This window comes from Boleophthalmus pectinirostris, unplaced genomic scaffold (genome assembly GCF_026225935.1).
Source record: "Boleophthalmus pectinirostris isolate CB_2022bp ecotype Guang Dong unplaced genomic scaffold, ASM2622593v1 HiC_scaffold_9, whole genome shotgun sequence".
Classification (NCBI taxonomy): domain Eukaryota; kingdom Metazoa; phylum Chordata; class Actinopteri; order Gobiiformes; family Gobiidae; genus Boleophthalmus; species Boleophthalmus pectinirostris.
In genome coordinates this window covers 8,250,441-8,271,300 of record NW_026571541.1, presented here as the reverse complement: position 1 = coordinate 8,271,300, position 20,860 = coordinate 8,250,441, and the positions used below count along the sequence as shown (strand labels likewise).

Sequence of the window (20,860 nt, the reverse complement as noted above, 5' to 3'; positions counted from 1 at the left end):
TTTTGGGAGAAGAACTCAACATAAACATGGAGGGCTTGTGTGTTTAACATGTGTGAAAGAAACAAACCACAACTCCAGGTCTGTTTGTGATGACAAAACAAGATTATAACATAGATCAGAAAACAGTGTAATATAGGCCCTTTAAAGATATTTCTGAGATGCAATGCACAAATAAGATTCAGAAAGAATAAAGAGAGAAGGCGGCCCTATATCTACTTTAATACTGAATAAAAAGGACTTAATTTCACAAACAATGCAATGATGAGTAAAACTGATACTGACACTTTACAAACAGTTTTCGAAATAACAAAAACTTAAAATGAGGTTGAAAATATTGGTACAAATTTATGAAAAAAAAAAAAAAATCTGTAGATTGTTTTTAGCAACAAGTCAACAATAAAAAGTTATGATATGATATGTTCAAGCCAAACAATGGGACATTTTCAGTTACAACAAGCAAATAGTTACAGACATATAAATCAAATCTCAAATGTGGATTGTGTAACTTTTCTGGTGAAGGATCTGTCAAAGTATTTTCTCCGTGGAGATGTTATTGCTCTGTCTGGAATGTTTCACAGTCTGGTATTAAACTTTTCTAGCTTTATGGAAACCAAACCAGACCAAGTTACAGGTCAGATCTGCGGAGAGGCGACCCCATTCAGTCAGAATGCCTGATTTTCCTGGTATTTTTGAGCCATAAAACCACTTGTAATTGAATAAATGTAAAGTAGAGCTGTTTATTTAATGTCATACTGTGGAACATTCCAGGCAGAGCAATGACATATCCATAGAAACAAGCAGGTGACGAACCCTTTACCAGAAAAGCTAAACCATGTACCAAATGATTATTATTATTTTTTCAATGACTTATTTTTTTATTTTATTTTGACATATACATTTCTATAATTATTTGATACCTATTTTACTATCTTTTTTTTGTACTTTGGTACTTGTTTACCACTTTTTTTTTTTTTTTTTTTTTACTCTTTGTTATAATAATATTTTGTGTGAGCTACTGTGTCCAAATAATTTCCTTTGTGGATCAATAAAGTTTGTCTAAGTCTAAATATATGGCCACTGTATGTGAATTTTATACTTCTTTTATCCTGTTTTTACTTGAGTTGCAGACATTACATTCAAAAGTCCCCAACATTTTTATTAACTGGTTTATGAAATAGATGAATGTTTTTAAATTTCTGTAGCGAAAATATGAAAATATCTATACAGGTTTTACTGATCATTGCATTGCGTTTATATTGTAATATTTTCAGTTTCATTTCTGTTGCTTTCCTATTTGGCACACAACTAAACAAAATATCCATCCATGAATTTCATCGGATGCAGAGGCTTTTCCAGAGTCACGCCAGAATCTGGGCGGGGCTAAGGGGTCCCGGGCTCTGGGAGGCGTCACTGATTGGACGCCTCGGGTGACACGGTGATGATGTTATGCTTCACTGAACAACCTTGTCCTCATAGACCACTTACGTTACACGGCGGATTCAGTGTTTCTAAAGATGGAGATTTGAATAGAAAATTTTGTGTCTAGAATGTGATGAATGGGATAATTTCCGTACCATATGTTCAGATTATATAAGCGCATTAGTCTTAGTAAATTGTTAAAGGGCCCATACTATGCCATTTAGTGATCTACTGTACCTTATGTTGTTTCCTTCTCAAAAACATACCTGGAGTTGTGTTTCATTTGTCCATTTGTGTTTTGTTTCATTCACACATAAATAGAATAATAAGGGATTACTCAAAAATGTGTGAATGAAACAAAACACAGCTCCAGGTATGTTTCTGATGAGGTAACAGCATTATAACATGGATTGAAGCTCATAAGAGTCCATTCTGTGTAATATAGGACTTTTAATAAGAGTAGGAAGAGTTGGTTTCATTAGTTATATTGTAGTATAATCTTTTTGGTAATTTAATATCGACAGTGTAATGTTTAAAGGGACAGTCCGCAATTTTGGACATAGGACCTTATTTCCTAGTGAGCCAGAGTGCTGGAGACATGTCCAGACACTTTTTAAAATATTCTATTCAGTCCTTGTATTTGCAGAGGTCACTGGTGCTAGGCTAGTGCATGTCAATGGCCATAGTTAGCCTGCCTCTAAAAACAGTCTTACGCACTCCATAAAACACCTGAAGCAAATCTATTATTATGTGTGTTGATAGAATAATTTTAGAAGTAAAACCCACCTTGCGTTTGAAGGATTTATGTCTGAGCAGCAGCAGTGAGTTGTACTTCCTGATAGAAAGCTTGGCAACAGCGGACTGATATCACCTAGCTCCTATCTTACCGGCAAAGTAAAATTCCGCTGCTGCTGAGAAAATAATCCCTCAACATGCGACAATTCATTTTATTTCAAACATTATTCTATCAACACAGATATTCACATTGACAGTCTGGCATTATAATTGTTGTGCTTTAGGTGTTTTGTGGAGTGGGTAAGACTGTTTTTAGTGGCAGGCTAAGTATGGCCATTGACATGCACTAGTCTACCAGTGTCTTCTGCAAATACAAGGACTGGATGGAATATTTAAAAAGTGTCTCCACACGTCTCCAACACTCTGGCTCACTAGGAAATGAGGCCCTATGTCCAAAATTATGTGCCTTCAACACACTGGTTTGTGAAGCTTTATGTTTAATCACAACTAAATATATGCATAATTAAAATTGCAAACTTCTTTATTTTGCTTGTGTTTGGATGTGGTGGTCAAATATTCTCTATAACTACTTGCTTTATGATGTCTCCGTATTAAATTCCATAGCTGTTCCCTAGCAACCGTTATGTACACAGGGTCAAAAGTCTTCTAATGTGCACAGAAACTATTATTTAATAAATAAAAATATAAGAAAGCAGCTTTATTTTGTTTGAATAATGTTTAAAGTCTAAAGAAGAATGTTCTGCTTCCTGTAATTTTCAACATATTTTTTCAACTTTTCTTCACAAATCGATTGTTGATTGGTGTAAAACTATAATTTATGATTTACAACAGGTTTTACGCCAATAAATTACGTCAAAATCAGAATCATCAAAACCTGTCGTATGCACTTTGAGTTAATCTGATGCTTATGAATCACAATAGTACGGTCAGTATGGTCAGTAGGTGGCGCTATAGGTCGGACAAGATTGTTCAGTTCTCTATGGCTCGATGACATGGACTTGCTTAGACTTTCGCCCAATCATAGTCCATCGGCAAACTTGAAATTAGCTCGAGATGAAATGACGATGATGATGATGACCATTGGCTGATTGTGATGAACCTGTTGCCGGGCGGATTTGGGGCGTTCGACAGCCCCAAAATGGCGGCTCTTACCACAACAGAAATCCGGACTCGTTTGGATGGTCTCCTGTGCTCTGGAGATATAGGGACTTCCAAAGTGTTGTTGTTGTTTTTCTTTACAGTGACATAAGACAAAAGCATTAAGAACCTCTGTATAATTTTTAGGACAGAGTTGTATCGAATTTCACTGCAATGCTTTGGGAAATATGAATCATTTATTACAGAAAAGTGCTGGAGCAGAAAAGAGGGTTTTCTTTTAAGCTTTGCCGGGGGCTGAGACAAAGTAGGGAGGATTTAAAATGGAGGTCAAATCCAAAATTCTGTTCATGCTTGGAGAGAATGTAGGAGGAAGTGCACAGTAAAACACACTGTATATAGGAATTTGCATGTAATTATTCTAACGATAAAAGTTCTAAAAATTGTTTACAGTCAGTGCTGTGGAAAAGTTTTAGTCATTAGAGAAAACATTTGCAAAATAAGGTTAAAAGTGCACTGTGTAACTTTTCTTTTGGAGGGTCTGCCACTTGTTTGTCTCCATGGAGATATTACTGTTTTGCCGTGATTATTATTCCACAGTATGGAAATAAACTTGGTAATCCCAATGGAGACAGGTTAATGGGCTGATCTATGGAGAGGCAAGCCTGTGCAAGTAAGAATTCAAGTTTTTAAGCTATTTTGAGCTATAAAACAACTGCAATTGAACAAATGCAAGGAAGATTTTTGTTTTTATAGTGCCCTGCTGTGGAACATTCTAGACAAAGAAATAATATCTCCATGAAGACAGGCAAGTAGAGAAGTTAGAAGTTACATAGTGCACCTTTAAACTCAGTCACATTATGAAAGAAATGTGTTTGACATTTCTGTTGTATTTAGATGTTTGATGGATAAAATTAGTACTTAGCTAAGGGACTTGTTTGGAAAAGGAGTGCCGTTTTTTTGTACCAAAGACTTCAACTTTACAAAAAGTGTGTAGAATCCGTCAGTTGTCATGTAGAATCCATGGCAAAAGAAGAAATTAAATTTGTCAACTGGACAAAAGTTTATTTTGGTTGAATACGTTTCGCAGCTCATCCAAGCTGCTTTTTCAGTTCTGGTCAGATGCTGGTGGACACTTCCATATATCTGCCTGAGTGGAGGAGCTAACTACACTGAAACTACTCTGAAACTAACACACCTACTAGTTTACAATTTGTTAGTTAGCTAGGCCTATTGAACTTGCACTGAGTGTGGGGTCATATTAATATATTAACACATTATTATAATTTTTTGTCCAGTTGACAAATTGAATTTCTTCTTTTGCCAACTTCATAAAAAAACTTACAAACGTACCTACAAACGGCACTCCAAATCAACAATTACACTGATATTTAAAGGTGCATTGTGTAACTTTTCTGATGGTGGGTCTGCAAACTGCTTTTCTCCATGGAGATGTTATTGCTTTGTATGGAATATTTTACAGTATGGCAGTAAACCTTTCTATCTTCATGGAGACCAAACTGTGCCAAGAAACAGGTCAGATCTGTGGAGAGGCGACCCCGCTCACAGTCAGAATGTCTGTATTTCTAGGTATTTTTGAGCTATAAAACCACCTGTATGTCATTTTCATGTCACACTGTGTAACACACACTCAATGGAGAGCAATGACATACCCATAGAAGCAAGAAAGTGACGGACTTCCAACCGAAAAGTTACATAGTGCACCTTTAAGCTTCAGTCGTACACATTAGCCCAATATAAATTAACCAGAGGACCAACAAACATATGGAGCACTTTAGGTCTTGTAAAGCTTTTTATGAAATAGGGTTTTATAGCTAAATTATTTTGCAAAGTACTGTATCCGTGTGTGTGTTTTTAGGAAGTACTGTCTCACCTCTAAAGCTTCGGCGTCTGGACTGGCACAAAACAAATTCTTCAAAGCGATTCCTGAATGATCCTGTGGACCTGCAAGACAAAACGCAATGTTACAATACAAAGAATAAACATAAGTTTTCAGCTTTCTATTTGATTGCACCGTTTTGTTCTATTTTCAACCACAAAAAAATCACCTCACACCGTGTAACGTTTCTGGTGAAGGGCCTGCCTACGTTTTTGTCTCTGATCATATAATTGGTTTGCTTGGAACCCTTCACAGTATATTATGAAACTGAAACATCTCCATGGAAACAAGTGGGAGACGCTACCAGAGCAAGATACCAGTCAGATCTGTGTAGAGGACGGCCTGCAGACTGTAGGTGTGCTTGTACTTTGAGGAACAAAAATACCCATAAATGCATGAGTGGAAGAAGGATAAGTTTAATGCCACACTGTGAAACACTCAGATAAAGTAATACCATCTCCACAGACACAAGCAGCTACCTGAAAAGTTACACAATGCACCTTTAACTCCACAAATTTCCCAGTGCATTCACTTATGTTTAAAGGTGCACTGCGCAAATTTTCTTGTGGTGTGGGATCTGCCTTGTTCTTGTCTCCAAGGAGAGGTTTCACAGAATGGAATTAAACTTATCCATCTTCAATTTATTCAGTTACAGGTGTTTTAAATGCCAAAAAATACCTTGAAAAATACATTCTTAAGCCCAGTTCATGGTTGTGCCTCAAATCACCAGCATCACTTTCAACTCCCTCCAACATGAACCTCAGAAATGTTTTAACTACATGTGAGACTGAGGGCTGTGATTGGTCCTCTCTGCCACCACTCTACAAACATTTACGGTACTCCACTTTTCCACTTCATTTTGTATACACGAATGCCATTTTTAAATCCAAGCCTCCTCACGTTGTGAATTACATTGCACCTACTTTGACCTCAATGCAAAAATCAAAAACGACGATGACAAAGCGACAAGGCAGTTGAAGTAGTTGTTTTGAGTGGATGTAGAACTATAAAACGACCTTTACTCTGAGTGGGCTTGCCTCTCCATAGATCTGAACTGTAACATGTCAACTGTTATTTTACTACTTGTTTTTATACATACAGAAGATGTCAGACATATATGAAGTAAGATATATGGAATTATGCACCCTAATTTTTCCAGTTATTTATTGCAATTCAAGTCGGGCAAGTTCAATGAAGAGCTTGAAATGGTACAAAGGTAAGAGCTGAACAGACAGAGGATAAAAAAAGATAAAAGATACAAAACACAAGTCCAAGCTCTGCCAAAACTACCTCAGGAAAAAAGAACAAGATGGTGAGCTTGAAAACATGGGAGTGTCCAGCACAGTGTCCAGACTTAAACCCCACTGAGCTGGTTTGGGATGAACTGGACAGAGGAGTGAGAGCCAAGCAACCTACAAGTGCCACACATTTATGGAAACTTCTGCAACAGACTTGGGAAGAACTTTCTGAAGCATATTTGATTTCTATTGTCAAAAGAAAGAGCCACGAGTGTGTTCAGCTGTTCTATCTGCCAAAGGTGGACACTTTCATGAATCAAAAGTTTAGAATTTTGGTCAACAGTAAACAGTAAAAAAAAACTGTATATCAAATGTACAAAAAAAAACCCCAAAAAAAAAAAAAACACTTGAATGATAGGGTGAGTCGAAACTGTTGACTGATAGTATATTTATGTTTAATGCCATACTGTGGAACACTCCAGGCAAAGAAAAAGCATATCCATGGGAACAAGAAAATTGCAGACCCCCATGAAAAAGTACACCTTTCACTATTTCTATAATTACAACTCTTTTAGTGTTCTGTTATTGTGTGTATTTTTCTTAACTCCACATTAACAGTATTCACCCAAAAATCACTTGTTAAAACACATGGTGCTTGTTTTCAGACAAAGAGGAGAAGTTACATCAGACCTGCGTATGTACATGTAACATTTCATAATAAATTGAAAGCTCTGACCTCTTGGACCATCATTCAAAGAAACTGTTCGTGATGGGGGCTGCTTTGAAGTAGATAGAGCTAATAGTGCCGAGTTACGTAACCACCATCTCCTGTTATCTGCACCAAATGTCTGGGTTCATTTCCTCTATTCAAAAGCCATCAGAGTTTGACCATCACATCTTACAAACCCAAACACAATATGCTGGACATGAGGCAGAGTTATGTAAAGGGGCAAGACTCAGAATGTAGGTTTTCTATGGATATTTTAATAGTAATGTTCAAATTTACCTTTAGAGTTTTCACATTGTTGGCGTAATTCCCCACAAAACAATCCGATCAGTTGGTTACCTTTTTTTTTTTGGTAAATAGTGGTTTGCCAGTCATGATAACACATTTTGTAGTTTGATATATTGCTGAAGAAAACAAGAGCAGATATAAACCACAAAAAGTATTCACCGGAGGCTCAGTGTAGAGCATGGAAAGCTGACCAAAGTCTGATGGGACCTGTTGGAAAACTGATGGGTTCGGACAGATATTTAGAACTTATATTTGGTCTTAGGTTAGACTCTGATATCTCAGCACGTCTGCTGTTTCTTGTCTACAGTAAAACTCGCTTTGAGACTCTTAAGTGTTCAAAAGATCAGAGCGCTGCACTTCTAGTTTAGCTACAAGTCAAAATTGAAACTCGGAGCAATACTTCAAATACGTGATTTGTAAAGCATAAAAGATTGGCGATAAAGTAGACAGGAAGTAGAGTCACTATCGCAAATCTGCAGCTTCATCTCAATCTGTGTGCTGTGTGGATGTAAACACACACATGTGAACTACTTTCGCCTTTTTACTTTAAAATCCTGCCTCAAACTGGATTAACTGCGATGTTTTGTGGACTAGATGTCATTATTTGTGGAGGACAATTTCTTTGGATAATATTGGATGAGATGCTGTACTTTAAATGTACCACTTTACAAGAGGTGAGGAATAAAGTCTTCTCATTATATTTCTGCTATATCCTGAGTTTGTATTTGCGCCTCTGTGTCCATTAGAGGCCACATGAGCAATATCCTACGTGTGTTATTACTAGGCTTATGAAAATAGTGTGATTTTAACTGTGTCGGGTTGGGTCAGGTTCGGACACATATAAAAATATCTTCATGCCTCTTGGGCTCGGGTCGAATTCAAACACTGCTTTGTCGGACACGGGCCGGGCTCGGACAGAAAAAATCTGCCTGATCCACATTCTACCTCAGTGGCTAGAGCGGTCGGAGGATAGATTACTTACTGAGTTCTCTCATCGTGTCTTTAGGCAAGACACTTCACCCACTAGTATGAAAGTGTGTGTGTGTGAGTGTCGGTGGTGGTCAATCAAGTACACAAGTACAGTGGCTTTTGATACACTACTTCTGTACTGCAAATACTAGTTTTAATTATTACTACTGTTATACGTACTACTAAACAATGCTACACTATAATTTGAATACTATATACTTCAATATTTTTCCAACAAGTTCAAGTAAAAAATAAAATAAAATAAAATGATGACAACAAATCATCCACAAATGTTTGGTCATGATTAAAGGCACGTTATGTAACTTTTCTTAACCAACGACCACAGCCTGTTTGCTATTGTTTTACCTGAAAAGTACATAGTATGGCATTAAATCGGGCTCCATGAAAGCTGGTGATGCCACGTTACAGTTCAGAGCTGTGGAGAGGCGTTCCTGCTCACAGCAAGAGTCCAGTATATACAGTATGTTTAATGCCATCGTGTGAAACATTCCAGCCAAAGCAATACCATATGTCTGGGTTGTTAAACTCAGTGAGCTGAAGTTGGGAAATATGCTACTAATGTGAGTTTTGCTTTTACAAGAAAAACGAGAGTCCAGGCCAGTCCTAGTGTCCAGTGACAGTGTCCAGTGACAGTGGACAGGCTCAAAGCTGGCACCACACACGAGACAGATTGTGTTTCCTCTGTGCCAACAAGTGGACCACTCCACACTTCCTCTCACACCACAGGGACAGAGGGAGGGAGAAAGAGGGAAGGAGAGAGGGAGAGAGACAGAGAGAGAGGGAGAGAGAGAGGGAGAGAAGGAGAGAGAGGAGGGAGAGAGAGGGGAGAGACAGAGAGAGAGAGGGGGAGAGAGAGAAGGAGAGAGACAGAGAGAGAGGGAGAGAGAGAGAAGGAGAGAGACAGAGAGAGAGAGGGAGAGAGAGGAGAGAGAGAGAGAGAGGGAGAGAGAGAGAGAGAGAGGGAGAGACAGAGAGAGGGGAGAGAGAGAGGAGGAGAGAGAGAGAGAGAGAGGGAGAGAGAAGGAGAGAGACAGAGAGAGAGAGGGAGAGAAGGAGAGAGAGAGAGAGAGGGGAGAGAGAGAGAGAGGGAGAGACAGAGAGAGGGGGGGGAGAAGGAGAGAAGAGAAGAGAGAGAGGGGGGGAGAGAAGGAGAGAGACAGAGAGAGAGAGGGAGAGAGAGGAGAGAGAGAGGAGAAGAGGGGGGGAGAGAGAGAGAGAGAGAGAGAGAGAGAGAGAGAGAGGAGAGAGAGGGAGAGGAGAGAGAGAGAGAGAGAGAGAGAAGAGAGAGAGGAGAGAGAGAGAGAGAGAGAGGAAGAGAGAGAGAAAGGAGAGAGAGGGGAGAGAAGAGAGAGGAGAGAGAGAGAGAGAGAGAGAGGAGAGAGAGGGAGAGAGAGAGAGGGGAGAGAGAGAAGGAGAGAGAGAGAGAGAGAGAGAGAGAGAGAGAGAGAAGAGAGAGAGGGAGAGAGAGGAGAGAGAGAGAGAGAGAGAGAGAGAGAGGAGAGAGGAGAGAGGAGAGAGAGAGAGAGAGAGAGAGGAGAGAGGGAGAGAGAGAGAGAGGAGAGGAGAGTGAGAGGGAGAGGGGAGAAGAGAGAGAAGGAGAGTGGGAGAAGGGGAGAGAGAGAAGGAGAGAGACTGAGAGGGAGCGAGAGAGAGGGGGGAGTTGAGGGAAAAATGAGGAGAGAGGGAGAGAGGAAGAAAGACTGAGGGAAGGAGGGGGAGAGAGGGAGAGAGAGACTGAGAGGAAGGGGAGAGAGAGAGGGAGAGTGAGAGATCGGGAGAAAGAAAGATGGAGAGCGTGAGAGAGGGAGAGAGAGGGGAGAAAAAGAATGAGGGAAAGAGGGAGAGAGAGAGGGAGACTGAGGAAAAGAAAAAGAAAGAGAGAGAGGGAGAAGGGGTAAAGAGAGAGAACAAGATGGAGGGGACAAGTGAGGATAGAGGGAGAGAAGGAGAGAGAGAAAAGAGAAACATGGACACAGTGGGAGAGGGAAAGAGGAAGAGGAGAGAGAGGGAAAGGGGGAGAGAGAAAGAGAGGGAGACACTGAGGAAAAAAGACAGAATGAAGAAAGGATATAGAGAGAGCAAGAGAGAGAGGGGGTAGAGAGAAAGAGGAAAAAGTATGAGAGAGGGAGCGAGGGAAAGAGAAAGAGGGAGAGAGACTGAGGGAAAGAGGAAGAGAGAATAGAGAGAGAGCGTAAAGAGAGAGAGAGGACAAGATGGAGCGAGGGAGAGAGAAAGAGGTAAAGAAAGAGATGGAGAAAGACAAAACGGGGGAGAGAGAAATCCTGCCACTGAGCTTGGAGTCTGAACAAAGAACTGATCCAAGGCTCTGGCTGTGAAAGACAGAACAGGTTTTTACACAGGCCAAGGATAAAGAAAGTGTGAAATAAAGTGGGCAGAAAACAAAGACAAAATGTAAACGAGCGATTCTGGCATCTCGAACATTTTACATACGCAAGTACCCACACATTTTACTATCAAAGCTTCTATTTCAGGATTTTGTTTTTTATTGACTGGCAAATCTTGTGACTGCATAATTTACAACATCCTACTGCTTTTTTTTTTTTTTTTTTTGAGGAAAACGAAGGCAAGCAGGTGACAGACTTTCCACCAGAAAAGTTTCATAGTGGACCTTCAAAAATGCAGTTATGACTAAATGTCAGATACATTAGAAGTATGATACAGAACATGAAGCCTTACTTGTTGGGAGCTCTGTTGGTCGCTCCACCGTTGACGATCTTTTTAAGGCAGGTTTGAGGGGCTTCTGGAGACTAGTGCGAGAGGGACTCACGGACGACTCCTCGGTGGAGATCTGAAACAACAAACAGAGAAAATATTCACTAAACTACAGCGAAATAGCAGCATGAAGAATTTAACAGACCGTAAGAAGTACTGATAGTAAAAGTACTCAAGGGGCTGTACCTTGTATATTGTAACATATCAACATGGCATGGGAAAATTCATTTTTAACTAGAGTATTTGCAGCCGCCGTTATTTGTCTTTTTAAATCATACCTAGAAAGGGATGGGATAAGACATTTTTTACAAGACGAAACAAAACAAGAGATTAGGTCCACAAGAACAGGACGAGATGAGATTTTGACATTAGTTAGAGTAAACTGACTGACTTTATTTTATATATTTCTGTGATTGTAGCACTGCTTTTTGGATCTAAAGCTTCTCAGGAAAAGTGACCCGAATTGTGACCTGTTTTTTTTTCACCTATATTTTCATGGAGATAGATTAGTTTAATGCAACACTGTGGAACATACTAGACAAAGAAATAGAGCAGTAATTGAGACAAACAGATGTAACAAATGTTATTGCTTATACTGTTTCACAGTATGGCATTAAAACTTTCTAGCTTCATGGAGACCAAGTCAGACCAAGTTACAGGTCAAATCTGTGGAAAGGTGACCCCACTTTTTCTAGGTATTTTTGAGCTGTAAAACTGCCTGTAATTTGGAAAGCTGTTTTGTAAAGCAGTTTAATGTCACACTGTGGAGCATTCCAGGCAGAGTAATGACATGTCCATAGAAACAAGCAGGTGACGGACTCTTCACAAAAAAGGCTACGTTCAGACTGCAGGGCTTAATGCTCAGTTTTTGTTAGTTTTTTTTGTAAAATCCGATTTTTTGGCAAGGTTGTTCAAATTTCCAATTAAATGCGACTTGTATGTGATCTCCAGTGTGAAAGTCAAATGCCCCAAAAGTGTCCCACATGCACATTGGAGGACACGACGACGTCACACACAGCGAGCGTGCTCAGTGTTTACAGAAGTAGCCTAAACGCTGGGCTCGTCTCCAAAAATACGGTCCAGTTCTTCGTAAAAATGGACAGGTTACACGTCCACGGCCGCTTCATTTGTTTGAGTCTTTAGCCTCCTTGTATTTGGCTCTCAGGCTCTTTATTTTTTGTTGACATTGGAGCCAGGACCGCCTGTAGCCACGCTCAGACATTTCTTAAAAAAAAAACGCCCAGTTGCGACGCTAGACCCCTCCAATTTGACCTGAATACAGCGATCCCCCCAAATATAAATAATATAAACTCGCTAACCTCACTTTCCCTCCATTTACTAAACTCCGAGCCTGACGTGTAGGTGGGATGAATGTGACTTGGCCGTTCAGACTGAAGTCACATGTGAAAAAATCTGATATGTATCGGTTTTAGGAAAAAAATCAGATCTATGTCATTCAGAGTGTCATTAATAGATCGATACAGGTCACATAGAGCTGAAAAAAAATTTACACAGTGCACCTTTAAATGAATCTCCAAAAAAAAAAAAAAAGTTCACCAAAAGTTCACTACAACGGCTGTATCTGGAGACTATTTTCAAACTGGTAAACTTTCATTAAAAATTTGGCAGGCCAGAGTAAAGCGCTTGAAGAGCAAAAACATGCGCCCCTAATTTATTCTAATACTATTATGTAAGCCAAAACACAAAAACGATTAGTGAGGGCTTTTTGAGTCTGAAAGCCATGTTTTGTTTTGGTTTCACATCACAAAATTTCCGCCAAAAAGCTTCTGATTCCAAATGCACATGCTGATACCGACCTTGAATCGTGTTGCCGTCATCCTCCCTCTCCTGACTTTTAAATGCGATCTTAACAAATCCGACACAAGTAACAAGATGTCTGACCTTCCACCTGTCAATTTTCTGAACACTCGAACTGAAATTGTGAATAACTTTTGAATAGACCGTGTTGGCGTTCTAGGATGTTGTCAGTGACTCAGAAGGAGGGCAGGGTCATACTGTAGTACTGCTTACGTTACGTCAAGTTAACTTTTCAAACCAAGTACCGCGAAAAATACTTCTGGAGTACAATCAGATCTAATTCAAGTACACAACAGGACTATTCCAGGATTAATCTAGGGCTAAATCAGATCTAAACATGGATTTCATCATTTCCACTGTAGTTCTACACAAGATATTATACAGTATCACAGAACAACTAAAAAGTGGATAAATTGAACCGTTAATTGTGGCAAGTTGTACCTGAAAGAGCTCGCCTACTACCATTTGAGAAACACTGTGCCAAATGGATTTTGATAATATATTTCTAACATACATTGGTTGATTTCTAATAAAAAAAAAAAAAAAAAAGGCAAGTATGGCTCCTATGTAGAAAGTGAATAAGAAACCCATAAATGTTGATACTTACTGTACAGTATTTTTCAGACTATAAAGGTGCACCGGAATATAAGGCACATTAAGCGAAGCAAAACAGTCAGATAAGTCAAACTTTTTCAACTCATTCACAACAACTCTCAGCATTGTTCAGTTGTAACACATAGAAGGGTTAGGGTTGTTAGAATTTATTGTTGACTGTAAACTGTATTTTCCATTAATTCCTCTTCCACAAATCCATCAAATTCTTAATCTTCACTCTCTGAGTTTAACAGTTGAGTGATTTCAGCATCAAGCCTGGATCCCTCTCATCATCATCATCCAAGTCAGTGATGATTCTGGCCTTTGTGAAAGCTCGCACGACACTAGAGACTGATCCCTTAGCCCAGGCGTCCATGATATATTGGCAGACTGTGGCGTAACTTGCCGGTTTTACCTCCCTGACTTGGTGCTATTACTCTGCGAAGCTCCTGACTACGGTAGCCATAATGCCCCGACATCCATCAAGCGGTATGGCTTTGTAGCTTACCAAAGTCGTACTAAAACATTTTGACAGATTTTTGAGCGCCGTGTACCACCGTTCGAGGTCAGTAAGCACTACCACAAATAATATATAAGGATCACTGGATTATAAGGAGCACTGATGATTTTTGAGAGAATTAAAGGATTTTAAGTGTGCCTTATAGTCCAAAAAATACGGTATTTACCATTGGTTCGGAAAGTTTACAGAGGATCTATAATTCCACAAATTTAAAGGTGGAATATGTGACTTTTCTGGTGGAGAGTCCATCGTCTGCTTGTCTCCGTGGAGATGCTGTTGCTTGGTCTGTAATGCCTCGGTATGGCATTAAACCTATCCATCTTGCATTTACTCGATAGCATGTTTTGTTTTTGTTTTTTTGTATTAACTTAACAACCTGCATTCTTACTGTGAGTGTGCTCACCTCCCCACAGACCTGAAACATAACTGCTGCTATCTCCATTGAGATAATTAAGCGCAGTGCCATACTGTGGAACATTCCAGGTAACATTTCCATGGAGAAAAGCTAATGACAGACCCTCCACCAGAAAGGTTACACAGTGCACCTTTAATTGCCGTGGCTACTCTGATATTGTACCTGAAAGCGGACTTCCTGACTGGCACGCTGGCTGTGGTCATCGCTGGTCTGATTGGACTCCACAGACAAACGTTTCTTCTTGTCTTCGTTTGCGCGCTCCTTGATGTACTCCAGTCGTCGGGGGCGACCGAGCTGCTGTGACAGGAGGGACTGGAGCTGGGCGCGCTCAATGGACCCCAACAGGATCATCGACTCTGAGAGAGCAGAGAGAATAATGCATTTAATATAAAGAGGAAGTTTAGAGGTGACACAGGTTACTCAACTCAAACCAGGATTTCACTAACATCTAAACAAACTGACATTAAATAAAACAGGACTGGACCAGGACTAGAGCAACTCCAACTAATTGGCCTTTACTTACACTACAGGTCAAAAGTATTAGAACACCATCATTTTTTCAGTTATTTATTGCATTTCAAGTCATGCAAGTCCAATGAAGAGCTTGAAAAGGTACAAAGGTAAGAACTGAACAGACAGAGGTTTAAAAAAAAAAGATAATGACCCAAAATACAAAGCCAAGCTCTGCCAAAACTACTTCAGGAAAAAAGAACAAGACAGTAAAGCTTGGAAAACATGGAGTGTCCAGCACAGTCTCCAGACTTAAACCCCACTGGAGCTGGTTTGGGATGAACTGGACAGAAAGCCAAGCAGCCCACAAGTGCTACACATTTATGGGAACTTCTGCAACAGACTTGGGAAGAACTTTCTGAAGAATAATTGATTTCTATTGTAAAAAGAACGAGCCACGAGTGTGTTCAGCTGTTCTATCTGCCAAAGGTGGACACTTAGAGGAGTCAGAAGTTTAGAATACGTTTTGGTCTATAAACTGATTCAATGATTTCTTTTTCAACTTAAATTACTTATTTGTTCTATGCTTTCATTTCAGAGTGCAATGACACAATAAAAATAAACTGAATAATTTTCTGTTAAAAAAAAAAAAAAAGAAGGAAAGTGTGGGGTTCTAAAACTTTTGACCAGTAGTGTAAATTAAACAAACCTAAGCAAAATGAGGAAATACACTGTGGCTATTAAAAAGATATGACAGATGTCTTTTATAATAATGGCAGCAGAATTATTGGATCAAAATGTTAAAAAAAGAAAAAAACTAAAACGCAATTTGTGATTTTCACTTATTAAATATACTTGTAAATATTCTATATCTTGAAGCCTTCCATCACCATATTTCAGCCTTTATTTGGTTAAAAATGTATGCAAATGTAAATGCACGAAATGCAGAAATAATTGTTAGTTTTTATCCAATTTCAATATATTGAGCCTTGATTTTGTGTTTTGTTTTGATGTTCCCAATTCAAACTGACTTTAAGATATTGAAATGTAAGTGTGTGTCACTGTTGCAGGTTACATAAGCTCACAGTGTGTAACTTACATGCCTCATTGGAGTGTGTCTGTGCATGTGTGTGTGTGTATGGTGCAGTTTGCTTTAAGTAATTGTCTTTGTGACAGTACGTGCTGATTATGTATTTGGCTAAATGCCGTGGCTAATTGTTCCTGCACCATTGCATAATTGAGACGCCCCTGGAATACTAAATGTGCAGTGAGAGCTGTGTGGAGAACAGCCATCAGCACATCAGGATCAGGGAAAGTTCGTCAATCAGGCTTTAATGAGCTCGCCATGGGGAGGAGGCTTTGTTTGGGTACAGACTGGAACGGACGCGGGGTTCAGTGCATCAGTAATGTCAACAAAAACTCCATTTAGGGTCTAATAATAAACCACAAGAAATGACTTAAATACATTATCATATTAAACTCTGAAAAGTGGTCAGAAACTGGTGAATTTGCTGTTATTACAAGCATGGTAAACGACTGAGAGAGAAAGGGCATCTGGTGTAAAACAGAGGCTAAATTAAAATAGAATCAAACAAACCAAACAACAAGATCTGTACTGCTGTCACAGACCCACTATTATTTTTTATTTAAGTAGATTTCAATAGATTGCAGCTCAAAATGACCACAAACTTCAAGCCTTTTCAGTTTTTCATTACTAAATTTTCCAATTGTAAGAAGTAAATTCTATGGTACAAGATTCCAGCCTCAGAGTAACCCTCATTTTATACAGCTTTCATATGACACAAGTCCATTTTTACGGGCTTGGTCTCGGACTAGAGCGCATTTGGACTCGGTCTTGGCTCGGTCTTGATGGCGCTTGCTCTCGGTCTTGTCTCGGACTCGAGGTCTGACACTTGGCGAGTGCAACTTGAAAAAGCCCACTTGATTAAATGTGAAGTTGTTTTCTGTTTTCAGTGCCAGTGGAAGCAGGATTAAAGAAGGGGTTCTCAAACTGTGGGTGACGGTTCAAAAAAAGGTGTGCAGAGTGTTTAAGTGCAGTACAGTTTGCTTGGCTTATTTTAGGCCTCAATGAACATTAATCAGATAAAACTGAGATAGATTTATAAAAACATATGTGTCAAAATAATATGGTAGGACATGACAAATATGGTCTTGATTTGGTCTCGATGGGCCGTGGTCTCGGTCTTGTCTCGGTCTTGACCTTTAAAAGTCTTGGTCTTGTCTCAGTCTCGACCCTCAGAGGTCTTGGTATTATCCTGGTCTCGGGACCCTGTGGACTTGGACTGGTCTTGTTCTAGATTAGTGCGATCTTGACTACAACATTAATGTACACTGTGTAACTTTTCTGGTGGAGGGTAAGCATTGTTCCACAGTATGGCATTAAACTGCTACCATCATGGAGACAACAGTGACGGCATCAAGACAAATTACACGTTCATTCTGTATAATATCAAAGTTATGGATATAGTAATTTAATGCCATATTGGGGAACAACCAGGCACAGTAATACGATCTCCATGGAAACAACCATCAGAGCAAATACATAGTGCACCTTTAACTCTCATTGTTGTAGACCATTCTGTCACAATCCCTGACTTTATCCTCTTTAACATATGGATCTACAGTGACCACCTGCTCCACATCTGGAAGCAAATTTTCCATTAATTTTTCCCATAAACTTTTCAGTCCAAAAAGCACATTTAAAAAGCAAGATTCTGTGAAATGTTTTAATTACTTTGTAGTTTATAAAGTTTCAGAAATGCATTTTACATACAATTATAGGTGTTGTGGTCAGTAGTAAGCACGTAGCTCTAAGCAAGCTTTCAAACTTTTATTAATTAAAAAATATACATATAATCAGAAAGTCTATGAGAAAAAAATAATTAGAAATTTAGTTCCAAAGCAACCTGTTAAACTCTGAATTATTATTTATTTCAGAAAGTCTAGGAGAAAAATGAATAAGAAATCTGGTTGTGTAGGCGGGAGTGTGGGTGTTCACTTTTGAGCTCCATTGTGTAATTAAAAGCGTATATTTACCAGCGGACTCGACCAGAGCCAGAGTCTTGAGCTGGCCGGTGAGCAGGACACTGTGCAGGTCTCTGTAGGTGCAGTTCAGAGTGATGTACCTCACGTCTCGTACCATGATGTCCTCCACACGGATGTTGTACTTTCTGCAAACGTAAAAGGTAAAAATTAGAGACAAGACAGCAGAGTATTGGTGACTGGTGCCATTTCATTATAACAGTGAGCACATTTCTAGTATTCACATGTGTGTATTTCTGGACATGTAAACAGCTTTAGAACTGATTTTACAGAGAGTTAAACAAGGACCGCAATAAGCCAATGCTCTCATTCAATAACATAGTGGCCTGGTCTCTCTCAATCTCAATGTTAAATTGGTGATATACAAGGATTTTTTTTTAGCAAATTGATACATTCTTTTACAATTATATGCAGACACAGGCAAAGGTCAGATGTTGTGCTGGTTTTAGAAAAAAAAAAAAGAGAAGACTGAACACAAATACCCCCCAAAAAGAAAATCATATTTTCTAGATTACAAGCTGCAAGTAGTGAAATCTGCAGCCAAAAATGATAATCAAGCAGCAGAAAGAAAGTTTGGAGAGAGCGAGAAACTTGCGACAATCAGGTGCATCATGCAACTTTCCTGGAAGTTGCTGGATGTATCGACAAAGCCTGGACTTCAGTGACAACTGAAACCATCCTGTTGGGACTCAGAAACTTGTTCTGTTCTGTTGTTTATGTTATAGTTATCTGAATAACTGTTTATATGTGACTTTAACAACCTGTTGTTCTCTGTTCTACTGTCATTACTAGAACTTGTCTTTCAAGATGAAATGTCAGTTCCTGGTCTGATTTTATAAAATAAATTTCCCACAAAAAAGCGACTTATAGTCTGGTGCAAGTTATATAATTTTTTTTTTCTTCTTCAATCTTCTTCATTATTGGCTGGTGCAACTTATACTCCAAAGTGATTTATAGTCCGAAAACTATGGTAATTAGCTTTGTTTGGAATGTTTCACAATATGGTATTAAACCTTTGTATCTTCATGGAACCCAAACTAGACCAAGTTACAGGTCAGATCTGTGGCAAGTTAACAACACTCACAGTCAAAATGCCTGTTTTTCTAGGTATTTTTGAGCTATAAAACCTGCAAATGAATAAATGTAAGGTAGAGCTGTTTAATGTCATACTGTGAAACATTCCAGGCAGAGCAATAACATCTCCACAGAGAACAGCGTTTGATTCTCCACCAAAAAAGTTAAACGATACATAGTTAAATTTGCAGTAAAAACTTCTGCCTGTGATCAGTTGAGCCAATAAAGCAAAAGGGCTCATATTTTACACACCCCAGCTCTGGGCAATACATCAGCGGCTTTTTTCCCCCCAATGAGCACACAGCTGACCTCCATCTTTACTCAAGCTGACCGGTAAAACATCCGGACAGGTCCTGACTGTACAATGCACAAATGGACTTTGCCTCAGCAGAACAGTGGTCTCTCACAGTCTGTATTTCCTGTTCACTCTTGGCTCAAACCTGCAGCTGCCCGTGCCAATGCCCCCCTCGTGCCAGCAGTACCCCTCGTGCCAACCCTCCTCCCCGCTCCTCAATCTGATGACAACTCAATACCGCGACCTCTCCACAAAAACAAAGTCAATTCCATCAACAGCCACCTCCCCCTCCGAGCTCGTTCCCCAGAGTATAGAGTAGAAGAATGCCTGCTTGTTTCAGTGTTTAAGCAAGCATGCAGGATCCATGAATTTCAGAGTGATGAGAAATTAGAACAGTTGCCGTAGTGATTAACAATTTTAATCGACATTTATCGCTTTTGGAATGGGAAAATGTCCTCAAAAGGTTGCATTTAACAGAAAGCTGATCCATGAATCCATGAATATGTATAGAGAGGTTTAAGAAATGGAATTAAACGCAGAGGTGTAAAGTATAGATGGGGATTATATGGAAATATTTATAATAGTGTTGTTGTTGCTGGTGGGTGTTAGTGGGTGTTAGTGGGTGTTAGTGGGTGTTAGTGGGTGTTAGTGGGTGTTAGTGGGTGTTAGTGGGTGGGTGCTGGTGGGTGCTGGTGGGTGCTGGGTGCTGGTGGGTGCTGGTGGGTGCTGGTGGGTGCTGGTAGTTGCTGGTGGGTGCTGGGTGTTATTGTCATTGTCGCTGTCATCCTTGTCCTACTATAACAGACTTGGGCATTGTACAGTTCACGGGCTACATACGGTCCTTTGGTTGACTCTGACGGCCAGTTTAAAGATAATTTGGAATTGCAAAATAAACATTTTAGAATTTACATGCACTAAAGCTGCATTTTTTTTACTTTAGAGGTGTTAGAGATGTTTGTTTTTGTTTTTTTCATCAGAACAATGCTATTTACAGCTTTTTATAAAGAAACACAATTGAGTTAAGCCTTTTGGTCCGGCCCTCTACAATAGTTTCTGTTTCTCTCTGGCCCCATGGAAAAAAATAACTGTCCACCCCTGTACTATAATGAAATAAACAGTAAAAGGTTGCAAAAAGAGAAAATCATTAGTGTAATATTAAAGTAAACAATGGCATAAGGTGACATGTCTGCGATGTGTAAAGATGATCTCATTTAATACATACACAATATAGTACGCAAAATTGACTCCTGTGAGCTTTAAGCCGTGTTATAATGCTGTTACATTCTCAAAAACATACATGGAGTTGTTTTTTGTTTAATTCATATTTATTTGAGTAAACATGTATTATTATTTATTAGACTGTCTACATCTCCAAAGCTCAGAATGCTCTGTTCCACCTTGTGATGTCATATAGTGGTAGTTTTCAAATTAACAGCTAACTTTTAACTTTTGTTTAGTAGAGATTGGCAATTCCAGAGTTGAAAT

The 20,860-nt window shown here is 39.3% G+C and overlaps 1 protein-coding gene across 2 annotated transcripts in view; it reads right to left on the bottom strand.

The window, feature by feature from the left end:
• Window positions 1-20,860, bottom strand: part of clcn2c (chloride channel 2c) — a 301,208-nt gene that overhangs the window by 57,051 nt on the left and 223,297 nt on the right. For both annotated transcript variants that reach the window (XM_055147757.1, XM_020926770.2), the window contains 4 exons: window positions 18,001-18,134; window positions 14,656-14,849; window positions 11,111-11,222; window positions 5,165-5,235 (listed from right to left, as the gene is read on the bottom strand). In XM_055147757.1, the coding sequence (XP_055003732.1) occupies window positions 5,165-5,235; window positions 11,111-11,222; window positions 14,656-14,849; window positions 18,001-18,134 (511 nt within the window). The remainder of the gene's footprint in view (window positions 1-5,164; window positions 5,236-11,110; window positions 11,223-14,655; window positions 14,850-18,000; window positions 18,135-20,860) is intronic.